Below are 27,324 nucleotides of genomic sequence, written 5' to 3' on the forward strand. Positions count from 1 at the left end.
AAATGAGTGCTCCATTTGCATTTGCTTTTCTGCATGAGGCTTGTAGGATAGCAGTAGCCTGTGACAGTGAATGGGGGAGGGAAAGCATTGATTCACACAGAGAAGTTTAAACTAAATAACCAAAATAAAGAAAAATACCCTGATCATAACTAGATACACTTTTCCCTCTACTCATGATACATGCTGATCTGTACTTCACTCCCATGTCCAATATTTTTTATAGGTATGGTAATTCTGATCCCTGCATCTGTTCTCTCCAGCCCTTTTCTTAGAAATCCCCTCAAAGGAAGAGTAGACCAGGTATCCATATCCGATTCAAATTTCAGCACTGTATCCCCATTGGTTCTTCTGGCCCCCTGCCAACACCCTTGCCAGCTACCTGAGTTTAACCCCCTAGTCACTGGGTGATGGGTACGCTCTTCCCAGCACTCCTCCTATACATCACATATGGTTTCACACTTCTCTGAGAGATTAAAATCTTTGTTACATTTTGTCTGTGTCTTGCTCGAAACCAGTGTTTGATTGCTCCTCTGCTACAAAAGAGGAGGGGCAAGAGGAGGTCTGAGTCAAAGAACAAATATCTTTCAGAGGTTTTTTTTTCTTTGCTTGCTTGGTTTTATTTTCTACTTTTTTTGACCCTTTCGTTCTTTAGTTTTTGTTTTGCACAATTCACAGCTATACCCTCCATGCAGGTGCTTATGGTTAGCTTTACACAGGCCTTGAGTAGGGTTGCCAACCCTCCTGGTTTCACTAGGAGCCTCCCGCAATCAGACTCAGTCTTCCAGGATATGTAAAGCGAGGTAAACAGGATCTATCGGAAAAGGCTTTCTTTAGTGAAAGATCAGCCTCTAGACTGCTGCTTTTCTCTGACAAAGCTCCCTGCCAAAAAAAAGCAGCAGCCATTTTTATGCTAATGAAGCATGGGATATTTAAATCTCTGCTTCATTAGCAATTTCGACCTGCCTAATCTGCATCCTTCCGCCGGCAAATGGGTGTAGTCTAGACGTACCCCCAGAGGCTCCCAAAGCCAAACTGAGAGATCAGCCACTAAAAGTCCAGTGGTGTAGCATGGCTAAGGCAGGCTCCCTACACGTCCTGGCCAGGAACCACAACTCCTAGGAGTTGCAGAGGCAGTGCCTGCAGGCAGGGGCAGCGTGCAGAGCTACCTGCTTTTCTCAGGGATATGCTGGCCAATTCCAGGAGTGGCACAAGCCTGCCTTAGCCCTACTATGCCACCAACTGGAACTTGGAGCCACACCATAACCCCTCCTACACCCCAAATCCCTTCCCCCAGTCAACAGCCTGACCTACTCCCACACTCAGCTCTGGGTATCCGCATCTGTGAACATGCATGTGGTTATCCGCAGCTCATTTTTGAAGATATGGATGCGGATGAGAATACAAATTTTGTATCTAAAACCCTGCACATTTGTGGATACTTGCTTTATATCTGCAGATATCCACATCCAGGATGTTAATGCAGATATATGCAGCTCATATTTGCAGATACAGATGCGGATGTGGATACAAATGTTATATCTGTGCAAAGCTCTACAAATGATAGGACAGGAGCAAGGAGAACCACCTCTGACTGCTGCCATGGAAGCAGAAGATCTGGAAGCAGGTTGTGCTATATCACAGTCAAGTGCTGTTGGAAATTGTGGACACGAGGGAATAGCTCCTATCTAGCATTGGCCACAGTTCTGGTGGGATGCAGAAGATGTAGATGCTAAAAAGGATTTGTTCATAGTAGCTTTCACTGCCTAAATTAAGGTTTAAGGCTTTAAGAGTTACAGAAGATTCCTGGCTTACCAACCCCAATTATTTAGGTAGCCACCGGACTACCTGAATGTTATCAGAAGAACAGGAGGTTGTAGATTTTATTTAGTGAAGATTCTAACCTCTGCAGATCTAAAGCTAAGCTTCTGCAGAGTTCAGGAGCTTCAGCATCCAAAGGCTCCTAACAGATGAAGACAGTTGATCTCCAGAATTTCCCTCTGTGCTAAATGAACTGAGGTTTTCCAAGCAGTTGGGAAAATTAAGCTTCAGCTGTGATTTCATAGCATGATCATTTTAAACCAAAGACCAGAACTTCAGTTACCATAACTAGATGTATCTTCATTACTTCAGAGCATTGCATGCCCACGCTTTTAACTTTTGCAGTTTTTGCAGACTAATTTGTGCAACTAGCCTACATCAACCCACTTTGGGCCACAGGGAATGAATTTCCTGTAGTGTTTACATTAGGACATAATTCCCTCACATCTGTTAGTGAAAACTAAACAGGATGTCTCTCCCCTCCCCCATATCTGTGGTGTTGAGATGCTGATAAGAAGCCAGAGCAATTGAGAAAGTAGGTTAGCTAGCCAGGAGCTCCCTACCTGCAGTGAGATGAACTGTAGCTACAACTTAAAAGAACAACACATGGTTTAGCAGCACCTTAAAGACTAACAAAATCTGTAGATGGTATCATGAGCTTTCATGAGCATAGCCCACTTCTTCAGATGAATGGCCTATTGAAGGTCCAGTTCCAAAATCAATAGTAGGGAGGAGGGAAAGTCAATTAGAGTGTTCATGCTACCCTGAAGCTGATAGAGAAGGTACAAATTGTTCTTAAGTATCCATTGTTTGTTTGTTTAAATCATTAGGATGTGGTCCCTAGTGTTCTAGTCAGGTAATATCTTTATTCATACCTTTGTGATGGGTTCCACACCTATAAAGGAAGTTAAGTTCCAAGGCTTTCCTGTGTATTTGGCTTGTGGGACCCACAACTGCTAGGGTTATACGGAACCCTGGCTGTAAATTAATGGAGCTCACCTTGGCATAATCCCTAGAGAGAGGAGAGTAATTCTGTGGTCAAATCAGCCCCAGGAGTGAGTCCTCTTGCACATAATTTAAACTGTTCTTAAAATCAATAGAAGCTTATGAATAGAGGACCTGTCATACCACTTCACGTGAGTGGTCCAGCTAGTCTAGTGTTTTGGCATTGATGCCCACTGAATCAGAGGTATAGAAAAACTATCTTGAGAGGTGACTCGGTGCTTGGCATTGTTTAGCTTAACAAAATGAAGGCTGAATATAGCTGAACTGCTTGGTAATAGTGACCACAATGTAATTATGTAAGGGGGGAAAGAACACAGGCGCAGCTTCAAACAGGTGTACTATACAAGGAGAGAGCTATTGAAATAGAAATTAAAAGAAACAGTCACAAGCGTGAAATAAGGACCATCCTTAGTCATATGCAACATACATGGCTGTATAGGGCATCTGAAAGTTTGGGGCACCAAATTTTTGGGTGCCCTTATGAAGCTGCATGTGCTGAGTATGTTTAAGGGGCTGCAGCTGTGTCAGGAGGCCATACACACAAGGTGGCATCATGGTATGCAACTTAGAAACACTTCAGCTCAAGCCATAAAAACTTGATCCAGTCAGGGATGCTCTGGGATCGGCCCTCCCATCTGCCAGCATAGCCTCATGCAGAGAAGAATAGGGAGCACCACAGCTGGGCTCCCTTCCACCCCACTTCTCTTGCTCCTCCTTCTGTTGTGGGCTTGTGCCAGGTTCTCCTTTCCTGCCCTCTCTTCTGCAATGGGGTATGACTCTGCTGTGCTCCCTGGCCACCTCTCCTGTGCGAGTGGAGAGAAGGGGAGCTTAGCTGGCTCCTTTGCTGCTCTGTGTGTGCAGCACCCTTGTTAATCCTTTTGCCTCACTCTCTGTCTCCGAGCCAGCAGCTGGGCCCCCATCCCTAGGCTCCCCCTTTCCTTACTGCGGTCTCTTCTCTCCTAGTTCCAGGCCCCCAGTCGTGCATGTGTCTTGGAGACAGGAGCCTTTTCTCCCTCCTACCATCCCCCATTCCAGCCCTGCACCAATCTCACAGGTCCTTTAATCTGGTTTGGGAGACAAGCATGTGTATTGTCTAGGGGCTTGCATGGGGCTCCTTTGGCGGCTGGACAGAGAGGGGAGAGGTAATTACTCAGCTTTGTATCTCATTTTCTTGCCTGCTTTGCTTGGGATCTACAGAAGGAGCTTCAGTGTTGGGGGCAGCGGGGGAGGACAATATGTTAGTTCTCTGTCATATTTGGACAGCGGGAAGATCTCAAAGCAGTTTCTGCAGCAGGGTGCAGTGGACATCCAGCCTGGTACTGTGATTCAGGGATCTCTTTAAAGCAGTGGCTCCCAAACTGTGGTCCGTGGACCCTAGGGGCCCACGGAAAGTTTAGGAAAGGAAAAGAGAAGTAAGGCTTGGCCCGGGGCTCACCATTTGCAACAGGCTGCACGCACGCTGCCGCCTGCCCTCAGGATGAGATCTTGATACCCCAAGAGGCACCATCTGTCCTCCCGCCACCACCTGCTCCGCTATTTATGCTCCAGCCCTCTCCCCTCCCAGTCCTGCAGTGGGTCTGTTCCTTACTTTTCTTTCCCTTTTCTTTTTTTCCCCTCCCTCAGGACTGTGTGCCCAGCCTAGACAGAGTGCCAGGGCAGGAGTTGCCTTTGGCCATGAGAGCCCCCTTGCCGTATCCTCCATGGATGGGCAGGGGATGGAGGGGCAGGGAGATGAGGGAGGTGGATGCAGACCAAGGGATGTGCTGCCAGCGCTTCCTGCTGCTCCCCTGGAGAGGAGGTCTGTAAAATATTAACAGATTGAAAAGGGGTCCGTATGCTTGAAAAGGTTGGGAACCACTGTCTGAAAGGAAAGAAGCCTGGACAAAATTCACAGCAAGAAATGATCAGACTTTGCACTGGAAAAAGGAAACAATTGAGAAAGTGAGGGCAGTGAGTGTAAGAGGCAGGAAGAGGGCTGGGAAAGTTGCTGAGGTAGTTCAGTAGATTGTTCCTTTCAGGCATTGCCTCCTTCCCTACCCCAGTCACATGCCTGATATCCACAACACAAAACCTGTAGAGACATTCAAGTGGTAATGGTGCCATTTAACAGGCATGTGCCAACCCGCAGGTATATGCTGTCCCTTTCTGGATTTACTGACAGTTACGCATTTCTGTAATATTTCCTCAAACATGTTAGTCTCCAGGATGTTAGTCTAAATTTGAAGATCGTTCATTAGTGTGTTGCTGAAGATTATAAAATCACATCTCGAAAAATTGCCCCCTCCTGCTGCTGTCAGGCATAAGGGCACCCGTTTAATAGCACTGCGTGGGACCCCATATATCCTAAGGATAGCCTGAGTGAAATGCCTGGAAGCTGCATAGAAACTATTTAAAAACATTATAGTAGAGGTGCAAACTAAATGTATAACCCCAACTAAAATACAGAGCAGAAAGAGGCCCAAAATAATGCCACCGTAGCTAAACAGCAGAGTAAATCAGTCAGTTAAAGGCAAAAAGGCATCATTTAAAAAACTGGGTCAAATTCTGCTAAGAAAAATAGAAAGGGGCATAAATCCTGTAAGTCAGGTGTAAAAGTATAATTAGGCAGGTCAAAAAAGAGACTTTGGAGAAAGGTGCAATAAATCTCAAATTGGAGAATTATGGAATAATCTAAAACTGCAGAGGAAAATTGTTCCTAACCTTCACTTCGTATTTAGCTTATGCCTTGAAGCATGATAATTTATATGTAAAAAGGTCAACCCAATCTAATACAACTGTGAATATTTTTCTTGATCTATAGAAATGGAGCCCTTTTTTATTCTATAAACTTTACAGAATATTTAAATTCTCCTTAAAAAGAAATTACATTATATGGTCCCCAGTGATGAAAATTTGACATTTTCTATTTAGGTAGCGTAGTTTCAAGGTAAGAAAGAAATAACAGTGAAAAATAATTATTGTGTTACTTGATTTAACTGAGTATTTATTCATATTCAAATCATTTAGTTGAGGCCATTTAATAATGTGGCTAACTTAGAAGAAATACTCTTTACCAGGATCTGTTACTCTTCTCAATCTTTTTCTTTATCATAGTGACATTAAGCTAACTTTTTTATTATTTTTTTAATTTGTTTCACAATTAGCATTAGATCCACCATTGTAGGTCAGGGCTCAGTGGTCCTGAACACTATACAGACACACAGGATGCATCTAGACTGGCAAGATTTTGCGCAAAAGCGGTCGCTTTTGTGCAAAATCTTGCCGCCTGTCTACACTGGCCGCGAGTGTTTGCGCAAGAACACTGACTTTGTACTGTCCAAAATCAGTGGTTCTTGCGCAAATACTCTGACGCTCCTGCTCAGAGATAAGCCCTCTTGTGCAAGTATTCATGCGCAAGAGGGCCAGTGTAGACAGCCAAGTTGATTTCTTGCGCAAGAAAGCCCGATGGCTAAAATGGCCATGGGAGTTTTCTTGCTCAAGAGAGCATCTATACTGGCATGGATGCTTTTTCGCAAAAGGAAATCTTTTGCGCAAAGGCACATGCCAGTATAGATGCTCTCTTGCGCAAATACTGTTAATGGAAAAACTTTTCCGTTGAAAGTATTTGCGCAAAATCATGCCAGTCTAGACACAGCCAACAGTATATAAGACAGTCCTTACCCAAAATGTTCCACAATCTAAACAGACAAAAGAGACAAACGGTGGGACAAAAAAAAGATTTGTGTAACCCCACTGACAATATCTATTTTAATTCTGTCTGTAAAACGTTCAAGTTAGGAAATATGTGATCTCATCACAAAAATAAAATATATCATCATACACTTGGTGTTGTGTTTTAGCCATATAACTTGCCAAAAGAAGCAATCCCTGCTGTGACGTGGTAATATGTAGGGTAGATTCTGTCTTGATTGTCACATAGTCAAGCAAGTAAGGCACTGTGCAGCTGAACTACAAAGCCATTTTTTTTACGTGCGTTCCTCACACTTGAGTAGCTCCAAGCAACTCCTGGTAAGTAGCTTTCTTATCAGGAGATTTCCTTCTCTTCCTTGTGCAATGGGTGAGGCTATCTCCTGACTGAAATCAGCCTATTCTATAGTCACCATATATGATCCTACAGGGCTTGCTTACTCCAGAAAGCCAGATACTGTATATATTAGGCTCAGTAGTTTCTCATGTAACTTGTCATATGACAGAGTATTTTGTACCATATAATAACTCAAAGGGATACCAGCATTGCCCTACCAACTGTAGAGTTCTCATTTACTAGAAAAGTATCATCTTTCAAGTTGACCCACAGCCTGTGGCAAATCAGCTAATTGGTGCTCCAGTAGTGACAAGTTTGTAATAAGCTCCTTCCATGGCCATCAGTTCATCATGAGTGCCCTTTTCAACAATAATGCCTTGAGACATGACAGCTATGATATCAGAATGTTGAACTGTAGACAACCGATGTGCTATGACAATGCAGGTCCGTCCCTCTCTGGCTTTATCCAATGCGGCTTGCACAGTCTGCAGACAATAGACAAAGTATTAGAATGAAAATATGCAAGCTGAAATGGAGGTCAAAATCTGGCAAATTTCTTTTTATTCTGTACCAGCCATTTTCAAACTGTGAGTCAGCCATATCAGGTTACAGCCTTCCTAACTTCAATCCAGAGCCAAAGCCCTTTGGCTTTGGCCTCCAGCTCAAGATTTGGGCAGCATGAAGCTTTGATTCCCGTTTCCAGGGTTGTATTGTAATTTTTGTTTTCAGAAGGGGGTTGTGGTGCAATGAAGTTTGAGAACCACTGTTTTATACCACTAATTAGATGGTTCAGCATTTCTAAAATTTACTGTTGCATATATGAACTAAAGCTGAATCAAAGGTGAAGTTACTGATGTGTTAGGCTGGCCCATGAACTAAACTGCTGATATACAGGAGGAATTAGCAAATATGCATAACTCTCAACATTATACATGAATTTTTCAGTTCTCCTGAATTTCATTTTAATGTTGAAGTTGTTTAAAATTCCCAGTGTCACTTTCATCTCGAGGTGCAAGAAAGCCATGCAAATTCTTGACTGCATTCTGTGTCTGAATGCTGCAGTTTTTAATTGAAGTTAACGATATTTTTGCATGCTCAGGCTTTTAGTCACATATTTATTTTAATGTTATTTTTTAATGTACAATGACTGAGCATGTGAAACTTTGCAAAGCTTTGAAAATGGAACTAGTATAAACAACACCAAGAAAGGTGACCTCAGTAACCTCTAAGTCTAAAAGCAGTTATGCTGGTTGGTTTTGTATACAGGCAGTCCCCGGGTTACATGGATCCGACTTACATCGGATCCCTACTTACAAACGGGGTGAGGCAACCCTGCACTAGCTGCTTCCCCCCAGCAGACCAGGGAGACACGAAGCTAGCGCCCCCTCCCCCGCCCCCCAGCAGACCAGGGAGATGCGGAGCGGCTTTTCTCAGCAGACACCTCAGTTTGAGAATAAAGGACTGAGGGAAGTGAAGTGTGGGAGAATAAAACTGAGCTCTGGAGAAATGTTTGGCTAGAGTTTCCCCTACAATATGTACCAGTTCCGACTTACATACAAATTCAACTTAAGAACAAACCTACAGTCCCTATCTTGTACGTAACCCGGGGACTGCCTGTATTTATATATTAGAATGTAATAAATAGGGTTTGATGGCTGAATTTACTCAAAGAGCAAATACTGACTCTTATACTAGGGTCTCTCTTTATCTAGTACTTTTCAAAGTTTCTGTACCAGACAGAAAAATTAAAATTGAATTCTTAGTATGGACATCTCTTTTATGAGAACACATCTAGATAATTATACTGGATCTCCCTAGTTCTCTTTTATTGCACATTTACCTTTTCACTTTCTGTGTCTAAAGCAGATGTCGCTTCATCCAGTAATAAAATTTTAGGATCTCGTATGATAGCCCGAGCTATAGCGATGCGTTGCTTTTGCCCACGAGAAAGCTGGGATCCCTGAGCCCCTACATTAGTTTCATATTTCTGAAAAATATACAATAAGGGAAATTTTATTCCTAAGTGAGCATGTCCACAATTATAATAGTGCCTAAATTGAGATAATATTGCAGGGAGTGGGTCCTGAGTCCATGAAACCATGCCTCCTCTCCTTTCTGTTTGGTTACACTCCTTGGTATCTCCTATTGGAGTTTAAACATTAAATAACCAACAGAAAATAGTATTTTCAGAATTTCAAAGTATTTGTCCAACAGTTAAAAAAATCAAATCCCAAATCCCCATAGCATAAATCACACACACAAACAAATGTCATTCTCCATCCACTCTACCACCCTGATATCTGGGAAAATAAAGTACAGGGTTGTCACGTGGAAAGATTTAGTTTACTTTGGTGAGAAATCTCATTACAACAAATATCTTGCCTTTCTGAACTTTTGTAGTTCCACTGTTTAGACACCATCATGGTATCTGTTTGATTTTGGTTTTTTTAGTTTGTTACTGTCCTTACAAATAGTGTATACTTACATCTGGAAGGGACACGACAAAGTCATGCAGCTGGGCCTTCTTTGCTGCTTCTATAACCTCTTCCATAGTGATCTCTTTGGAATTATTGCCATATTTAATATTATCAGCAATACTACAGTCAAATAGTACAGGCTCCTGAGACACTATTCCAATTTTAGATCTAAGAAACTGTATATTTACTTTCTGGGTATCATGGCCATCTATTAACTATCAGTAAAAAAAGACAAAATATGATACGTCATTTCATAACTGGAACATACAAAGAATGAAACAAAACAGTCCCGACAACAAGGCTTTAAATATATACAGTTTCGTAAAATAAAGTCTGCAAGACATCACACTATTTTAAGTAACTTGAATAAGAATACTGTTTAGATTTAGCGTCTTTGTTCTTAGTAAATAAATATATATTGGGTGTGACTCTGAACCACCAAAGTACTTAAAGCCACGCTTAAAATTATGCATGTGAATAAACCTACTGAAGTTCCCTGGAATAGTTACTTACTGAAAATTAAGCATGTGTTTGACTATTTTGCTTGCCTATGGATTCCTTGAAAAACAAGCTAAATTTTTCAGTACCTACATGAGGAGAAGATTTCTGATAGCAGTCTGCTCTTTACTCTAGCATGCAAAGACCTCAAAAGCCCCAATGGCTAGAAGCTAAACCTAGAAATATTCAGACGAGACATAATGTGCATATTTTTAGCAGTGAGGGGAATTAATTACAGGTACAATTTATTGAGTGATGTAGTGGATTCTTAGGCACTGAAAATTTTTACATCAAAATTATCTAATGCACTCAGAAGTAATGGGCATGACACAGGAATTACAAGGAGAAATTCTATGACTTGTGTTACACAGGTGGTCAGGCTAAATGATCAAAAGGACCCCTTTAGGTCTTGAAATCCATGAAATTACACAGATCTAAGGAGGTAAGGGTATGTCTACACTACAATGTTAGTTCGAACTAACGGACGTTAGTTCGAACTAACATTCATAGCCGCTACACTAGCGCTCCGCTAGTTCGAATTTGAATCGAACTAGCGGAGCGCTTAGTTCGAACTAGGAAAAACCTCATTTTACGAGGATTAAGCCTAGTTCGAACTAGCTAGTTCGAATTAAGGGGTGTGTACCCCCTTAATTCGAACTAGTGGGAGGCTAGCCCTCCCCAGGCTTCCCTGGTGGCCACTCTGGCCAACACCAGGGAAACTCTATGCCCCCCTCCCGGCCCCGGACCCCTTAAAGGGGCACGGGCTGGCTACGGTGCCCGTGCCAGGTGCAAGCCTGCCAGCACCCAGCCAGCAGACACTGCACCTGGCATGGCACAGAGCCACCCACCCGATGTCCCCCAGCCCAACCCCTCTTCCCGGGACCAGGCTGGCGGCTCCCGGGAGCTTGCCCTGGACCGCAAGAGGAGGACACCTTCATGGGCTAGTGCGGACATCGTGGACCTCGTCCACGATCTCCGCACTAGGCACAGGAAAGTGGCCGTCTAGGGCAGGAGAGCTGCCAGCCTGGCCACCCAGGAGCAGGTGTGCATGAAAATCAAGGGGGTCCACTGAGACCTCCGACCCTGAGCCCTAAGCTTACAATGGCCATCCTGGGTCAGACCAAAGGTCCATCTAGCCCAGTAGCCTGTCTGCCGACAGCGGCCAACCCTAGGGACCCTGGAGGGGATGGACCAAAGACAGTGACCAAGCCATTTGTCTCGTGCCATCCCTCTCCAGCCTTCCACAAACTTTGGGCAGGGACACCACTCCTACCCCCTGGCTAAGACTACTCCATGGACCCAACCTCTATGACTTGATCTCACTTCCCTTTAAACTCTGTTCTAGTTGTAGCCTTCACAGCCTCCTGCAGCAAGGAGTTCCACAGGTTAACTATTTGCTTTGTCAAGAACAACTTTCTCTTACTAGTTTGAAGCCTGCTACCCATTCCTTTCCTTTGGTGTCCTCTAGTCCTTCTTTATGGAAACTCATGAAGAACTTTTCTGAATGCACCCTCTCTTTAGCCTCTCTTCATATGGGACCTGTTCCAAACCTCTGATCATTGTAGTTGCCCTCCTCTCTCCCAGCCTTTCTCTTCCCCTCTCCCACCTCCTTTTCCCAGTCTCCCCCAGTTTTGTTCAATAAAGACAGAGTCAGTGTTGGAAGAAACGTTATCTTTATTTTGTACATCAGGAAGGGGGGCTAGGGAAGGGTAAGTGGAAGGAGGTGAGGGAGGAATGGGGTACGAGCCCCCGATGGGGAGGACTGGGCTGGCTCTGCGGGCTTCTGGGGGTGGAAGCTCTCCTGCAGCCCCCCGATTGCCCTCTCTCCTTCCCTAACCTTCTTAGATCTCTCTGCACTTGGCTATGTGGATTCTGCAGGGCAGGATTGGGGCAGCAGGGTATCGGTGAAGCTGATACTCTCCCTGATGCTAGCACCATCTATGTGCTTGGATTTCTGTAGAGATGTGTGTTACCTCTCTCTAGGGCCCCTTAGTGATTGTTACTTAGCATCAGCAGAGAGACCCAGCCAAGGTTCACCAATTTATTGGAGAACTTTAGACTGTGCATTTGAGGAAAGATTGAGAGCACTACTACCTATTATGAACAGTGTGAAAATCCACTCAGGTGACCTCAGCTGTGTAAATGTTAGTTAGTGACTCTTTGGTGAAATCTCTTATGTAACACCAGAATAACTTTTGAGCCTGAAGATTTCTGCAGCTGACAAGCACTAAAACTATCTGAGTAGTGAAAGCTGCTTACCACACGTCCTTTCTCAGGGTCATAAAAACGCTCCAGAAGCTGAACACTTGTACTTTTTCCACATCCACTACTTCCAACAAATGCAAGTGTTTGGGAAGGTTGAACAGACACTGAGAGGCCATTCAAAACTTGAATGTCAGGCCGAGAAGGATATGTGAACTTGCAGTTGATAAATTCAATGCTTCCTTTGAAATTGTCCTGGTGAAAATGTGAGAAAGAAAGTGCTGAGAACTGAATTCTAAAAAAAAGACAAAACTCCTTAAATGAAATATGATTTTTGTTTCCAATATCAGTTTTTGTGAGTGACTGAAGTACTTGTGAAATAACTCTGGGGACTAAGGAACTTGAAGACAGTCAAGCTTGACTCTCCTGGTATGGGAGTTTTCTATTTAGCCATAGCTATGCTGCTGTACTTCTATCAATGGAAGCTTCCCCACATGCACTACCCAACTGCCTACACAGAGAAGGGATCTTCATCTTAAGCAGAGAAGATACTTCATTCTCCAGCTCCATTCAGAGGTTTTCATTGGCAAAAGTAGTGCCAGTTAATGCCAAATTTGATGGGTATCTGCGATGTGCTCATACAATAAGCAGCAGATGATAACCATGATTAGCTACTTGAACTCATCTGCATTTAAAGCACTGCTGTGGAGGAGAAAGAAAATCTTATTATCCACTGAATCCATACAGCTCTCAACTCTCAGATCAGTTATTAAAATGTATTCATCCTTTATTTATATATATTATCAGAGTGAAATTTCTGGTAGACAGGGAATAATTGAACTACATATCACTTGGTTACATTTTAGCTCACTACTGCCCAAAAGGCGAGGATATGTAGCAAGTATACTGATGTCACCTTGCCTTGCCCAGCAAGAGTGCATCTATACTGCACTCAGAACTCGAAATAAGCTATGCGATTTGAGCTACACTCAAATTGCATAGCTTATTTCTAGTGTATATTGAAATAAACCAATATTCCAAAACATCCCTTAATCCTCATGGAAAAAGGATTACAGGGGCATCAGAACAGCGAGTCCATTATTTCAAAAGCTATTTCAAAAGCTATTTTGAAATAACGGACTTTTTTAAAATATGCAGAATAGCTTTTTGAGGATATTTCCAGTATCCTGAAATAATGCCGCTTTCTAGACATACTCCAATAGAGATATGTATGGAATAGTCCATTATTATTGTGAGGAGGGCTTTAAACTAGGTTTGGCGGGGGCAGGTGAGCAAAGCCCACAGGTAAGTGCTGAATGTGCGGGACTGGGAGATGGGTTGGAAATGGGGGGGACTACGGCCTATAATGGCAAGGAGAAAGGAGGGTCAGGGCACAACAGGGAGGCAAGATCAAATCAGTATCTTAGATGCCTATATACAAATGCGAGAAGTATGGGTAATAAGCAGGAAGAACTGGAATTGCTAACCAATAAATACAACTATGATATCATTGGTATTACAGAAACCTGGTGGGATGGGACGCATGATTGGAATGTTGGTATGGAAGGGTACGGCTTGCTCAGGAAGGACAGACAGGGAAAAAAGGGAGGAGGGGTTGCCTTGTATATTAAAAATGTACACACTTGGACTGAAGTGGAGATGAACGTAGGAGATAGCTGTGTAGAGAGTCTCTGGGTTAAGCTAAAAGGGGTAAAAAACGAGGGTGATATCATGCTAGGAGTCTACTACAGGCCACCTAGCCAGGCGGAAGAGATGGATGAGGCCTTTTTTAAACAATTAACAAAACTATCCAAAGCCCAAGATTTGGTGGTGATGGGGGACTTCAACTATCCAGACATATGTTGGGAAACTAACACAGCGAGGCACAGGCTATCCAATAAGTTTCTGGACTGCATTGGAGACAACTTTCTGTTTCAGAAGGTTGAAAAAGCTACCAGAGGAGAAGCTGTTCTGGATTTGGTTTTAACAAATAGGGAGGAACTAGTTGAGAACTTGAAAGTGGAAGACAGTATAGGGGACAGTGATCACGAAATAATAGAGTTCATGATCTTAAGGAAAGGTAGAAGGGAGACCAGCACAATTGAGGTTATGGATTTCAGGAAGGCAGATTTTGATAAGCTCAGAGAACTTGTAGGTAAGGTCCCATGGGAAGCAAGACTGAAGGGAAAAACAACTGAGGAGAGTTGGAAGTATTTCAAAGGGACGTTGTTAAGGGCCCAAAAGCAAACAATTCCGCTGTGTAGGAAAGATAGAAAATATGGCAAAAGACCAGCTTGGCTTAACAAGGAGATCTTGCATGATCTCAAAATAAAAAAGGAGTCATATAAAAAATGGAAACTAGGACAACTAACAAAGGATGAATATAGGCAAGCAACACGGGAATGCAGGGGCAAGATTAGAAAGGCAAAGGCACAAAATGAGATCAAACTAGCTACAGGCATAAAGGGAAACAAGAAGACCTTTTATAAATACATTAAAAGCAAGAGGAAGACCAAGGACAGGGTAGGCCCACTGCTTAGCGAGGAGGGAGAAGCAGTAACAGGGAACTTGGAAATGGCGGAGATGCTCAATGACTTCTTTGTTTCGGTCTTCACCGAGAAGTCTGGAGGTGTGCCTAACGTAGTGAATACAAGCAGAGAGAGGGTAAGTTTAGAAGATAGGATACACAAAGAACAAGTTAAAAATCACTTAGGAAAGTTAGATGTCAGCAAGTCACCAGGTCCTGATGAAATGCATCCCAGGATACTCAAGGAGCTGATAGAGGAGGTATCTGAGCCTTTAGCTATGATCTTTGAAAAATCATGGCAGACAGGGGAGATTCCAGAAGACTGGAAAAGGGCAAATATTGTGCCCATCTATAAAAAGGGGAATAAGAACAACCCAGGAAATTATAGACCGGTCAGTTTAACGTCTGTCCCAGGGAAGATAATGGAGCAGGTAATTAAGGAAATCGTATGCAAACACTTGGAAAGTAATAAAGTGATAGGGAATAGCCAGCATGGGTTTGTGAAGAACAAGTCATGCCAAACTAATCTGATAGCTTTCTTTGATAAGATAACGAGCCTTGTGGATAAGGGAGAAGCGGTGGATGTCATATACCTAGACTTTAGTAAGGCATTTGATATGGTCTCGCATGATATTCTTATTGATAAACTAGGCAAATATAACTTAGATAGGGCCACGATAAGGTGGGTGCATAATTGGCTGGATAACCGTAGTCAGAGAGTTGTTGTTAACGGTTCTAAATCCTGCTGGAAAGGGATAACAAGTGGAGTTCCTCAAGGGTCTGTTTTGGGACCCGTACTGTTCAATATCTTCATCAATGATGTAGATATTGGGATAGAGAGTACTCTTATTAAGTTTGCAGATGATACCAAACTGGGTGGGGTTGCGACTTCTTTGGAGGATAGGGACATAATTCAAAATGACCTTAGCAAGTTAGAGAAATGGTCAGAGGTAAACAGGATGAGGTTTAATAAAGAGAAATGCAAAGTGCTCCACTTAGGAAGGAACAATCAGTTCCATACATACAAGATGGGAAGCGACTGTCTAGGAAGGAGCATGGCGGAAAGGGATCTAGGGGTCATAGTGGACCACAAGTTGAATATGAGTCAACAGTGTGATGCTGTTGCAAAAAAAGCAAATATGATTCTAGGTTGTATCAACAGGTGTGTTGTAAGCAAAACTCGTGAAGTCATTCTGCCGCTCTATTCTGCACTAGTTAGGCCTCAGCTGGAGTACTGTGTCCAGTTCTGGGCGCCACATTTCAAGAAAGATGTGGAGAAATTGGAAAGGGTACAGAGAAGAGCGACAAGAATGATTAAAGGTCTAGAGAACATGACCTATGAAGCCAGGCTTCATGAACTGGGCTTGTTTAGTTTGGAAAAAAGAAGATTAAGGGGGGACATGATAGCGGTTTTCAAATATCTAAAAGGGTGTCACAAGGAGGAAGGCGAAAATTTGTTCCTCTTGGTTTCTGAGGACAGGACAAGGAGTAATGGGCTTAAAGTGCAGCAGGGGAGGTTTAGATTGGACATTAGGAAAAAATTCCTAACTGTCAGGGTGGTCAAATATTGGAATAAATTGCCAAGGGAGGTGGTGGAATCTCCCTCTCTGGAGATATTTAAGAACAGGTTAGATAGACATCTGTCAGGGATGGTGTAGACGGAGCTTGATCCTGCCTTGAGGGCGGGGGGCTGGACTCGATGACCTCTCGAGGTCCCTTCCAGTCCTATTATTCTATGATTCTATGATTCTATGATTCTATTACTGGGTTTTCAAGACCAATACCATTTCCTGCATTATTCATCTCTACTCTTACCCATTTTTCCCCTCCATCACTATAAACTCTGATTTGGGGAGCCCGATCCACTAGTTGAAAAAAACGTGCAGCAGAGATTTTTGCTTTAGCATAGTTTGGAGTATAGGAAGACGCTTTTCCCAAAGCAGTTCCACTGGTCACAACGGCTGAGATCACCCTGTAATCAAAGAGGAAAGCTTTTATATTGGGAGTTATGTACATTTGTGAATTTTATTGTAAACAACATACTTCTGCATCAGAGTATGCTGTTTGCAAGTCTTGTCTTACCTAAACACATAGCTGTAATGAAGTCCTTCATTCTCCACTAAAAAACCCCCATATCGATAAGAGACTGAATTGGCTATGAACACTATACATTGGGCAAAGCCAAAACAGAGTCCATAAATATTTGCTTTGCGAATTGCAGTTCTGTATGGGATTTCCAGCTGATCTTCATAGGCTTCAGTAAACTTTCTCTCCATCCCTATTCCAGCTACAGTCCTAATGTTAGAGAGGGCTTCACTGGAAATCTGAAGAAGAAAAAAAGAGGTCACAGGTAAAAACTCTTATGAATCACTCTGAAAAGTGGGACGACCTCTTCACCCCAATTTTCAGTAGGAGGGCACCATGACTGCTTGGTATTTTATAGAAACTAATGATGTACAAATAGGATCACACACAATAACAACTGATCCAAGCTTCACACAAGACCTTTTCTGAAGTTCATTCTCCTCAGCTCAGGCTACCGCAAAACATTCATACTGAGGTTGGCCTTGGTTTGGCTCTCCCACTTGGGTGAATTTCACTTTGCATATATAACTGGCACTGCTATTCCTTAATAATATTATGTGTCCCATTCCAAACAAATCAGTAAAAGCGGCGAGGCGTCCTGTGGCACCTTATAGACTAACTGAAGTGTTGGAGCATAAGCTTTCGTGGGCAAAGACCCACTTCGTCAGATGCAAATCAGTGTGGTTGTTGTGGCAGCCCTCCTCATCAGCTGAAACATGGTCTTCCTCAACTTCCCTTGCTGATCTGTGTTGTACTGGGAGATCTGTGTCCATTTGAGTGTAGGACTAGAGATTTGTAATATATATATCGGTATAACCACAGGCTTGTCAATGGCATTCTAGGCAGCAATCAGAATTTGCCATAATGCTAAACATTTTAAATGTTGGTATTAATGACAGATGAAGAGTGGTTATTTTCTTGTTTGCAAAAAATTTTATTTCAACTATTGGGGAGAGGGAGAGTTGTACACCAATAGGTCTTGGGAAAGGGGTTGGTAGTCACCACTTCTCTTTCTTCAGAGTCCATACTTTTTATAAATTAAAGGCAACTGAATTTACTACTTAATTTCTTCAGCTAATACCTTGCTGATTCATGTTCAAAAAAGGTGTCCAGATGAAATATACAGATGGGGAGAAAATTGTGGTCCCACTGAAGTTAATGGCAGATTGCCCGCAACTTTGGTGGGACCTGGACTTCAATCACAGGGTAGATAAAGAGTAATCCCATGCCTGACTGCATGCATAATCTACAGAATAATAGTATAATGCACAATAGGAAGCGGTTATCAATTCCCCATTTTCTTTTTATCTGCTTTGGAAACTTTTTTGAGACTCCTGTTAACTGTAAGGATTAGAATCTGGATTCGTTGCTTGTAAAGTTCAAGTCTCAAGCCACAGTAAAGCTATATTTTCATCACTGGGTGGCATACCGAGTTTATTCCAGTTTATTACTTCATCCTATTTGTCCTGTGTATTTTAATTTATGAGTTTGTCATGTTTGCTATTTTCCTTGCCAACTGTAATGTCTCTGTCTGTTTTGTTTTCTCTTATCTACACATATTCTGACTAAATTGCCTATGGAAGCTTTCTGCATTGCAGCATAGAGCAGGCAAGCTGGATATGAATATTTACAAATTCTTTAGGACCATTAAGTTTTTTCTAGGCCAGTGTGAAGAATTAGTCCTGGTGCATTAGCATGTACCTTGAAGGAGAAAATAAATAGGCACTGTGACCATGAACATTCAGCCTATATTTGAAAATGGCAAATAAGCAATCATTTGTAGAAAAGAAACAACCCCTTTTATTTTGGATGCTATGTTGTTGAATAAATTAGAAAAATATCACCAGACATAATCAGTCATTGCCAGTGCTATTGAAGCATTGCATGCTCTTTTCTTTTTAGCCTCTGGGTCATTCCATTGAATAATGGCTGATATCCTGCTCATTTGTCAAGTTTCTATCTCTACATCAATTTCAGGAAGGCCTTTTGATTGATCATTTGCAGTAAATAATTTAGCCATTGTGAATGAGTCAATAGTCAGAATTAACTCTTGATAAACTTGGGTGTTTATGTTTGAACTAGTGTTATCAGTGTTATGAAGTGTTAATTATTTTAATTCATGATGTATTTAAACTTGTGTTTAAAAAAAAAAAAAGATTTCCTAGAATTCTGTTAACGTACAAGGATAAGCTACATTTGTAGAACTCATAAATTTCTACAGTTTAATTTATTTAGACTGCATATCCCTATTTATCTGGTGGTGTCTTTGTTAGTATTTCACTTCACATCCAAGATTTTCTATGGCATAGCCCTTTTCCTCCATGCCATTGTTTTTAGTGGTTAGTATTTATGCAAATAGTTCCAAAATGGGTGTCCAAGACTATCTTGGTATTTCTGGTTGCAGGACCACTATGTTTCTTCTGTGGCTGACTCACTGAAGAAGCTCTGTTTTGCAATGGGATGGAGTTCATAGCATGCTGGAACTTTAACTTCATCTCTTTCCTTCTAGAAGTGTTAGGGAGCTCTCTTGGGCTCTTCACCCAATGCCTGACGGTATTGTTGTAAGTAGATGGGCACTGTTAGATATCAGGTAGCAAACCCAAATAACAAAGCATGACATACTCTATTATATCCATTTGTTCACCATGAGAAAGCAGTTCCTAGTAGTATTGCTTTGGGGACCAGACGCTGCAGGGTTGCTGATATGTCAGCTTCCTCCTGTCCACCACAGGTTTGGGCATCACAGTCAATGTCTAAATATGGCTATTATATTATTTGTCTGGTTCTTCTTTTGCCTGTGTTACGTTTCATCACCTTCGGTGTTCAAATGAATTCACTTCTGACATTGTTTGGCCTCAGTCCCAGACAATGAGGAACTGTGCTATATATCTCGGCCAGCACAGCCTACATCTATCACAGATATGAAAAAGATCATTTCATAATCTCTTTTCCCCTCTGCATAAGAGGAAAAGAAGGAAGAGGAAGCCTCATATCTGTGTAGTTACTAAATGGGGAGTGTTTCTAATGCCATGTGCTCCCACTATGCCCCTTTTTCTTGGCACAGATCAATACTGGCACTGTTGTACCAAATACATTTTAAAATTGACCCCGTTCTGACTCTTGGCCCCATGTGGCCTTCAGCATCAGTAACAGCTTTTAAGAGAAGGAAGTCTAGGAGTGCTGTAAGGACAGCTGTAATGTTCATCTCCATTTCAGACTAGGGATGGGGAGAAAGAACAGCTGCCATTCCCTGTCTCTTCCCCTACCTCAACTGCTGCTTCATGAACTAGAAGTTTTCTGGCAAATGCAGCTAATGGTTTTGGCTAAAGCAATATTTAAGTAACTCTGATCTGATTGGCTTCCTAGAACCAATAGGGTTGGGCAATAATTTTTGCAGGGGGGGTACTTCATGAATATTGATGCATGGTCATGGGCTAGATCTGGGCCCACAAGAAGGGGCAGGGCCTTGGGCATAAAGGGTGGGACTGTGGGCTACAGAGAGCGAGAGAGACTCTACTCTGTGTGTGAGACAGGCTTTGCGACACAGATTGAGTGTTTGTGGCACAGAGATGGGAAAGTGTGTGTGGCACAGACTGGGTGTGTGTGACAGTGACACAGAGTGTGTGTGCTGGCTGCTGCTGGCTAATTTCTGAGAGAAGCCACACTCTGTCTCTTTAAGACAGGGAAAGCTGTCCTGCTCTATGTGTGTGTGTGAGAGAGAGCACAATAGCACAGAAATATTATAAACAGTGCACTGCCTCTTAAGACAGGCACTCCTCTAAGTCACTTACCATCCAGGCTTCAGATTGGAGAAGCTCCACTGTGTGTGTCTCTCTCTGGGACCCTTGGTCTGCAGAGATGGGATATAGGGGCAGGGAGACACCCTGACTTCAGCACTCCCCTCTCCTTTCCACCTTCCCCCTGCTCTGCATAGCTAGCAGGAGAATCCTGGGAGCAGCTTGGCTGCAGGATACAGCCAGTGGGAGAAGGGCAGCTGAACACATGCTGTAGGCTGTGAGTATGTGTAACCGCCACCAGGTGGATTTGAACCTGGAACCTCTGGAGCTTAGTATTAGGAGCCTCTACCATCTGAACTAAAAGACAGCTGGTTCCCAGCCCATACTGTAGAGGACTCTTGTTCTTAGCTGTTGCTGTGGTCTAAGTGCAACTGCATGGGACAGTGAACCACACTAGGTGTGTGGGCTACATATGCATCTCTGCTAATCAGCTGGACAGGCTGGAAACAAATGCTTGGCCGGATAGATCCACCCCAAGAGCCAGATTTTGCCACCCCTGCTATATCTTCTCTACAGAGACCCATACTAAGATCCACATGCCCAGATGCTCATTCCCAAAAGGAGATGAACCTTTGTGAACCAGGAAATAGAAAATGAGAGTAGGAGCAACAGAGGGAAGACATAAAGTCAGGGGAGCACTGCACACACAACTTATTCCTCCCAGTATAAGCTATCACCTGCTGTGATGACTTGCTTAAGACATTTGACATGTATCTATTATCCTCATGCTTCTTAGAGAACACATAACAGCTGCACTGTACACTTTGGTAATGAAATTAAACAGCAAAGGAAGATGTGCTACATGGTACAAAAAAGTCAGACAGTTTACATTACTCCTATAAAGCAAAGATGTTACTACACCATGTTCTAACTAAGATAATGTAACTACAGGCAGTCCCCGACTTATGCGGATCCGACCTATGTCGGATCCGCAGTTACGAACAGGGCTGCCCCGGAGTACACGGACTGCGGGACCTCGCGGTCCCGCCGCCCGTGTACTCTGGGCGAGAAAAGCTGGTCTGCGTCTCCCTGGTCTGCAGACCAGGAAGACGCGGAGCAAAGCCGCTGCCCGAGCTCCCCCCCCCCCCGCCCCGGCTTTGCAAAGCCTCGGGAATGCCGGCAGTGAGGCAGCCCAGGCGTGCCTGGGCTGCTCCGCTTCCGGCTTCCCTGAGGCTTTGCAAAGCCGTGGGGAAAGCCGGCAGCAGGACAGCCCAGACGCCCCGCAGCTGTCCCGCTGCCGGCGTCCTCAGAGGCTTTGCTCCCCATCTCCCTGGTCTGCTGGTCTCCAGCAGACCAGGGAGACTGGGAGTAAAGCCGCGGAGGACCCAGGCGGCGGGACCACGGTGCGTCTTGGTCCGCCGCCCGCGTCTTCCTGGTCTGCTAGGGTGGGGTGGGGGGGTGCAACCAATTCCCCCCCCCCCCCCCAGCAGACTAGGCTTTTCTCTGGACGCCTGTGGCAGAGCAGCTGGGGCGCTGCTGGTTGGTCCTGCAGCGCCGCTCTGGGTGCTACTGGACCAACCCAGCAGCACCCCAGCTGCTCTGGTCCTGATTCAGCTGCTGCTGGTCAGTTTCAGCAGCAGCTGAATCAGGATGCCTGGGGCAGAGCAGATGGGGTGCTGCTGGGTTGGTCCAGAGTTGCTCTGCCTCAGGCTTCCTGGAATCAGCTGCTGATCAGTTTCAGCAGCAGCTGACTTGGGGACGCTTGGGTTTCTTAAGTTGATTCTGTATGTAAGTCAGAACTGGCGGTCAGTTTCAGCAGCGGCTGAATCTGGATGCCAGTTCCGACTTACATACAGATTCAACTTAAGAACAAACCTACAGTCCCTATCTTGTACGTAACCCGGGGACTGCCTGTAATATGGAAACAGTGGGCTCCTAAAATCTAGCCTATCCAGTCACAGAACGCTACTCACTGAAAAAACAACCCAGGTCTCTTTAAAACAGCTGATATTGTTTTCTAAGTTAGTGCTGAATTCTAGAACGCAAAAAGTGTTTCTGCTGGTAGGATACTAAGACCACCAGAGAATACCTTCAGATATGCACTTTAAAACTAAGCAATAAAAGGGACTGGGATTAGAGACTCACATCTTACTGTTTAAGGCAGAGGTGAGCAATAAAAAAATGGCAACCTACCGGGGTTAGATAATTGCAGATATCAGATAATTGCAAATTTCATTGGGAGCGGATCATCGTTTGTGGCCAATGTGAGTGGTGGGAAGCAGCGTGAACTGGACACCATTTCTTCTCACTCAGATTGGCCATGAACAGCAATTCATGGTCAACAAGGGTATGTCTAGACTACATGGCTCTGTTGATGGAGCCATGTAAACTAGTTTACCCGGCATAGGCAAAGAAACGGAGATTTAAATAATCCCCGCTTCATTAAAATAAACATGGCCGCCGCGCTGTGCCGACGATCAGCTGATCCGGCACAGCACAGCAGTCTAGACGCAGATCTGTCAGCTGGGAAGCCTTTGCCGACCAATCCTGTAAACCTTGTTTCACGAGGCATAAGGGATCGGTCGGCAAAGGCTTTCCCAGCCGACAGATCTATGTCTAGACTGCTGCGCTGTGTCTGATCAGCTGATTGTCGGTACAGCGCGGCGGCCATGTTTATTTTGATGAAGCGGAGATTATTTAAATCCCCGCTTCTTTGCTTATGCCGGGTAAACTAGTTTACATGGCTCCGTCGACGGAGCCATGTAGTCTAGACATACCCCAAGAACTGTGCTTGTCTGATACCTGCTGGGGCAGAGGTAAACATAGCAGTGAGGGCCCGCCAGGGCTTAACCCTGTAGTCCAGATCCAGCCACGGTCCAGAATTTGCCCACTTCTGGTTTAAGGTTATAACCCTTTTGAGGAGGAAGTCACATTCCAAGTATACTTTTAAAGCTGGAAAAGTTGTCATGAAATTTCAGTGGCACTACAAGAAGAAATACTGCAGCTTGTATACCTCTGCCACTTAAATAGTATCTTAAGTATTGATAATTCCACTGCCTGAGCTATGACTGGCATACACCCTCTTCCCCAAATGCCTGTAAACATAAAATTAGTTTTCAAAAAACATTACCTGCCCAGTAATTTCCATAGCTTGCTTGTCCTGTGAGGCAAGTCCTGTCAACATTTTAGCCTGCATAGCTCCAGATAAGGCTAAAAAGGGCAGGAAGCACATTATGACTAGACTTAGTTTCCAGCTGAAGATGAAAGCAATGATTATGGCCACTCCAATGTTCGTTAAGGAATTAACAATCATTCCTATCTGAGCTCCAGTAGCCTTAAAATAAAACAAAAAGTAGATTACTGAGTAGTATTTGCACAGTAATATCAGTTATCATATTTGCTTTGGAAGACAATCAGATACCGTCTCATCAAACTTAGAGCATTCTAGATATTAAAACAACATGGCATGGACTAATATATTTAAATTGACTGCATAGGCATTCACCCAGTTTACCTGACTTGTTTCCCATTGAAGTCAAATGAGAATTTTTGTCAAAACAAAGACTGCAAGATTAAAACCTAAATGTTCTCCTGACCTACAGACCTTCCCAAGGACTGGTAAAGAAGAACAGTCCCCAAGAACATTAATAAATGTAAATATCATGTAATTATGAATAACTTTGTTGTAATTTAGATGACTCCCTTTGACTTCCATGAAAACTGCTTGTGTGCATCAATACACTGAATTTGACCCAAATATTTATGTATGTATTTATTTCTCTTTGACTAACAAAGAGGTGACCATACGAGACTCTATGAACCCATAGCTAGTAATACTGCAAAATTCCAGCAATGCTAAAATAATCAGACAGGATCCCATTGAGGAAGTACTTGGTAAAGAGTCAAAAAGAGATAACTTATAGTTGCTGCTTATCTCTGTTTTCCTATTTGGACTAAAGTTTAAAAATGCCTTTATTATAATCATTGTTGGTAACTTTATCTTTGCTTCACACAATTAAACTCTTGGCCTTTTATCTATGTATCAGGACTCAAAGTAAGAGTAATGCAAATTGTTTTAAGCCGATTAAATCAATACAGTCAAATAGACAAATAAATTAATAAACATTTCAATTAACTTTACTGAATGTCTTTAAATATAAAAATAAACTGCCTAATCAATTGTTTAATTCTTTATTTTCTAGCATACATTGTCTTAATAAATCTGAGTTTCAATATTGTATCTTCTATGTCCAAGTATAAAAATCGTGACACCACATTTGTCTTACCCAATATGGGGTATGTGTGTATATGAGATAATTATTTTCTTTTATTTTGGTTGGCTTTGTTGCAACAACAAAATTAGTCTTGCATGTATAACCATAAAAGAAAAAGAGAACAATTTTTCACTTGTGGTACCATTTTAGGAGTAAGATTTTTATATTTGTATTTTAGGTTTAATAATGTAGTAATGTAGGATTTATGTTAAGGTAGGAATAGACCTTTAGGCCCTTTAGTTAAATATACGTTTATTTGCTTTTAGGTTTAGTAAGTAAGAAATAGAATCTTGTATTGTGTCTAGAGGAATGTTGAAGACTCAAGCCTCAATGTGAACTGTTTTAATTACAAAATTTGAGTAAGTTTTTACAATGCCTTTTGCTTTTGCTCAATATAAAATACTGTTGTTTGTATTCTCCTTTAAAGGTCTCTGTAAAAGGCTGTTTGTGTAGATGTGGTGCGTATACCTCAGGAAGAGATAAGGTGTGAAGGCCATTGTTAAAGCCAGATGGTCAAGAGAGGAGGGGAGAATGAGAGGCGGAGATGAGACTTACAGACACCAAAAGAAAATCATCAGCGCACATCCAGCATCAAGGAAGGGGGGGTATGTCTACACTGCCCTCCTAATTCGAACTAGGAGGGTAATGTAGGCATACCGCACTTGCAAATGAAGCCCGGGATTTGAATTTCCCGGGCTTCATTTGCATGAAGCTGGCCGGCGCCATTTTTAAATGCCGGCAGTTCGAACCTCGTGCCGCACGGCTACACGCAGCGCAGAGTAGCTAGTTTGGATTAGGCTCATTCCACGAGGAGTACAGCTAGTTCGGATTAGGAAGCCTAATCCGAACTAGCTACTCCGTGCCGCGTGTAGCCGCGCGGCACGGGGTTCCAACTGCCAGCATTTAAAAATGGCGCCGGCGGGCTAAAGGTGAAGGCTGGCACCAGTAAAGACAATTGATTAAAATCCAGGACAGGATGACTCTTTTGGAGATGTTTTGAAATGGTAACCAAAAAATAACAAAATGGTCATAGATTGACACAGCAAAATCCATAGACTTCAACAGAGAAAAGGATTATAAAAGCAGGGTGTTTTGCCATGGAACTTTGGGTTCGTCTTGCCACCAACTCCAGGAGCATCAGATCGCAACTGACAGAGCCCAGCTCCTCCTCTGTGATCAATCTGGCTTGTCACTAGATTGATCCAGACTCTGGAGTTTAGTAACTATGACATCGACTGGCAGGACTGTGTGTGTGTGTGTGTGTGTGAGTGAGTGACTGAAAAGCATATGCTAACTGTTGTATTCTCAATAAATGCGGCGTACTGCCTTTTCCCCTATAAAAGATCTTGTGTGCTTTCTTTAAGCATAACACCATATTATTATTTGGTATTATAGTTGAGTTATGATCAATATTAATTCAATTATTAATTAAAATGAAATAAAAAAACAGAAAAAGAGAAAGAACATGTGGCCATCACATAATGAAGGTGTTTTCAAAATTGGGTTCAGGACCACACAGGTCAGCTGCTGGTGGGTGGTAAGACATTTGTTTAATCTAAGTATCCATAGCCACAGAGACCTGCAGCTCCCAATGGCTGCGGTTCACTATTTCCAGCCACGGGAGGCTGTAGGAAATGGAGTGGTGTTTTCTATAATCAGGTGTTTTCTATAATCAGGACAGATACGATAAAAGAACAGATATGTTACAGGTATCTTTAGCTAGTTGATTAGGTATGCTGAGATCCCATAAGTGGATCTCAATAGATCAGAAAAAAGAAAGATTTTTTCCTTATCTTGAACAAGTATATAAAGAGCAGAGTTTACAAGGATTAGAAAGGAGTGAATTGAGTTTCAGTAATTAGGGTTGCCAAGTCTAGCTGAAGCTATTCCAGGAGATTATTTTTTACAACATGAAGTAGTGTCATTTTCTTAAAATATCCTATTGAAAATCTCCTGGGTTGCTTTCACTAGTCACTGTGAGATGGACACCAATTCTGGGAAACTCCAGACCCATCATAGTAACTTGTCCACTTTCCAGACTGGTGTGGTAACCCTAGCCATCCTTTCTATGTTTTGAATTGTGTTGTGTTAATCATTGACTAATTATCATTGATTAATAAATTCCAATTGAGCCTCTTTACTTGAGCTCTTATTAATTACAGAGCTGAAAGAGTTGGGGAACGTTTTTGGCTTTGTTCATTTCATAGCTCTGTTTTGTGTGTGTGTGTGTGTGTGTGTGTGTGTGTGTGTGTGTGTGTGTGTGTGTGTGTAATGTAATAACTAGAATTGTCATTCAGCAAAGGCAAGAGAATTCTATCAAGCACACACAGAACCCAGCAGCACACACCTTTGGCCAGCAGGGGGTGCTAGAATATGGTGCTAATGAGCTGTGTTTCCCAAACAGTAGGAGCATTACTTTTGCAACATTAGTTGCAAATGTGCCAGCCTGAGACTGGTCCTGAAATGGCATGTTATGTAGTAGTAAAGTGTTTTTCTTAAATAGATTATTAACCTGAGTCACAACAGTAATAAACTCCACACCATGCTGAAAATTCTGTTTACTTGTTGATATTATTATTGATGGAAGTGGTTAAAAATGACTGAGATATGTTTCAGTAATATGCATTTAGTGATTAGAGCAAAATTCCACCTTTAGCAATGAAAAATTAAGGATTAA

General features: G+C 42.8%; 1 protein-coding gene across 4 annotated transcripts in view; it reads right to left on the bottom strand.

The window, feature by feature from the left end:
* Positions 1 to 5,582: 5,582 nt before the first annotated feature.
* ABCB11 (ATP binding cassette subfamily B member 11) overlaps positions 5,583 to 27,324 on the bottom strand; it is a 77,421-nt gene continuing 55,679 nt past the window's right edge. For all 4 annotated transcript variants that reach the window (XM_075933556.2, XM_075933558.2, XM_014579869.4 and 1 more), the window contains 7 exons: positions 23,504 to 23,707; positions 16,634 to 16,875; positions 16,367 to 16,523; positions 12,082 to 12,279; positions 9,333 to 9,539; positions 8,688 to 8,834; positions 5,583 to 7,332 (listed from right to left, as the gene is read on the bottom strand). In XM_075933556.2, coding sequence (XP_075789671.2) covers positions 7,132 to 7,332; positions 8,688 to 8,834; positions 9,333 to 9,539; positions 12,082 to 12,279; positions 16,367 to 16,523; positions 16,634 to 16,875; positions 23,504 to 23,707 — 1,356 coding nt within the window. In that variant the 3' untranslated portion in view covers positions 5,583 to 7,131. The remainder of the gene's footprint in view (positions 7,333 to 8,687; positions 8,835 to 9,332; positions 9,540 to 12,081; positions 12,280 to 16,366; positions 16,524 to 16,633; positions 16,876 to 23,503; positions 23,708 to 27,324) is intronic.

This window comes from Pelodiscus sinensis, chromosome 7, assembly GCF_052426305.1.
Source record: "Pelodiscus sinensis isolate ZL-2025 chromosome 7, ASM5242630v1, whole genome shotgun sequence".
NCBI lineage: Eukaryota > Metazoa > Chordata > Testudines > Trionychidae > Pelodiscus > Pelodiscus sinensis.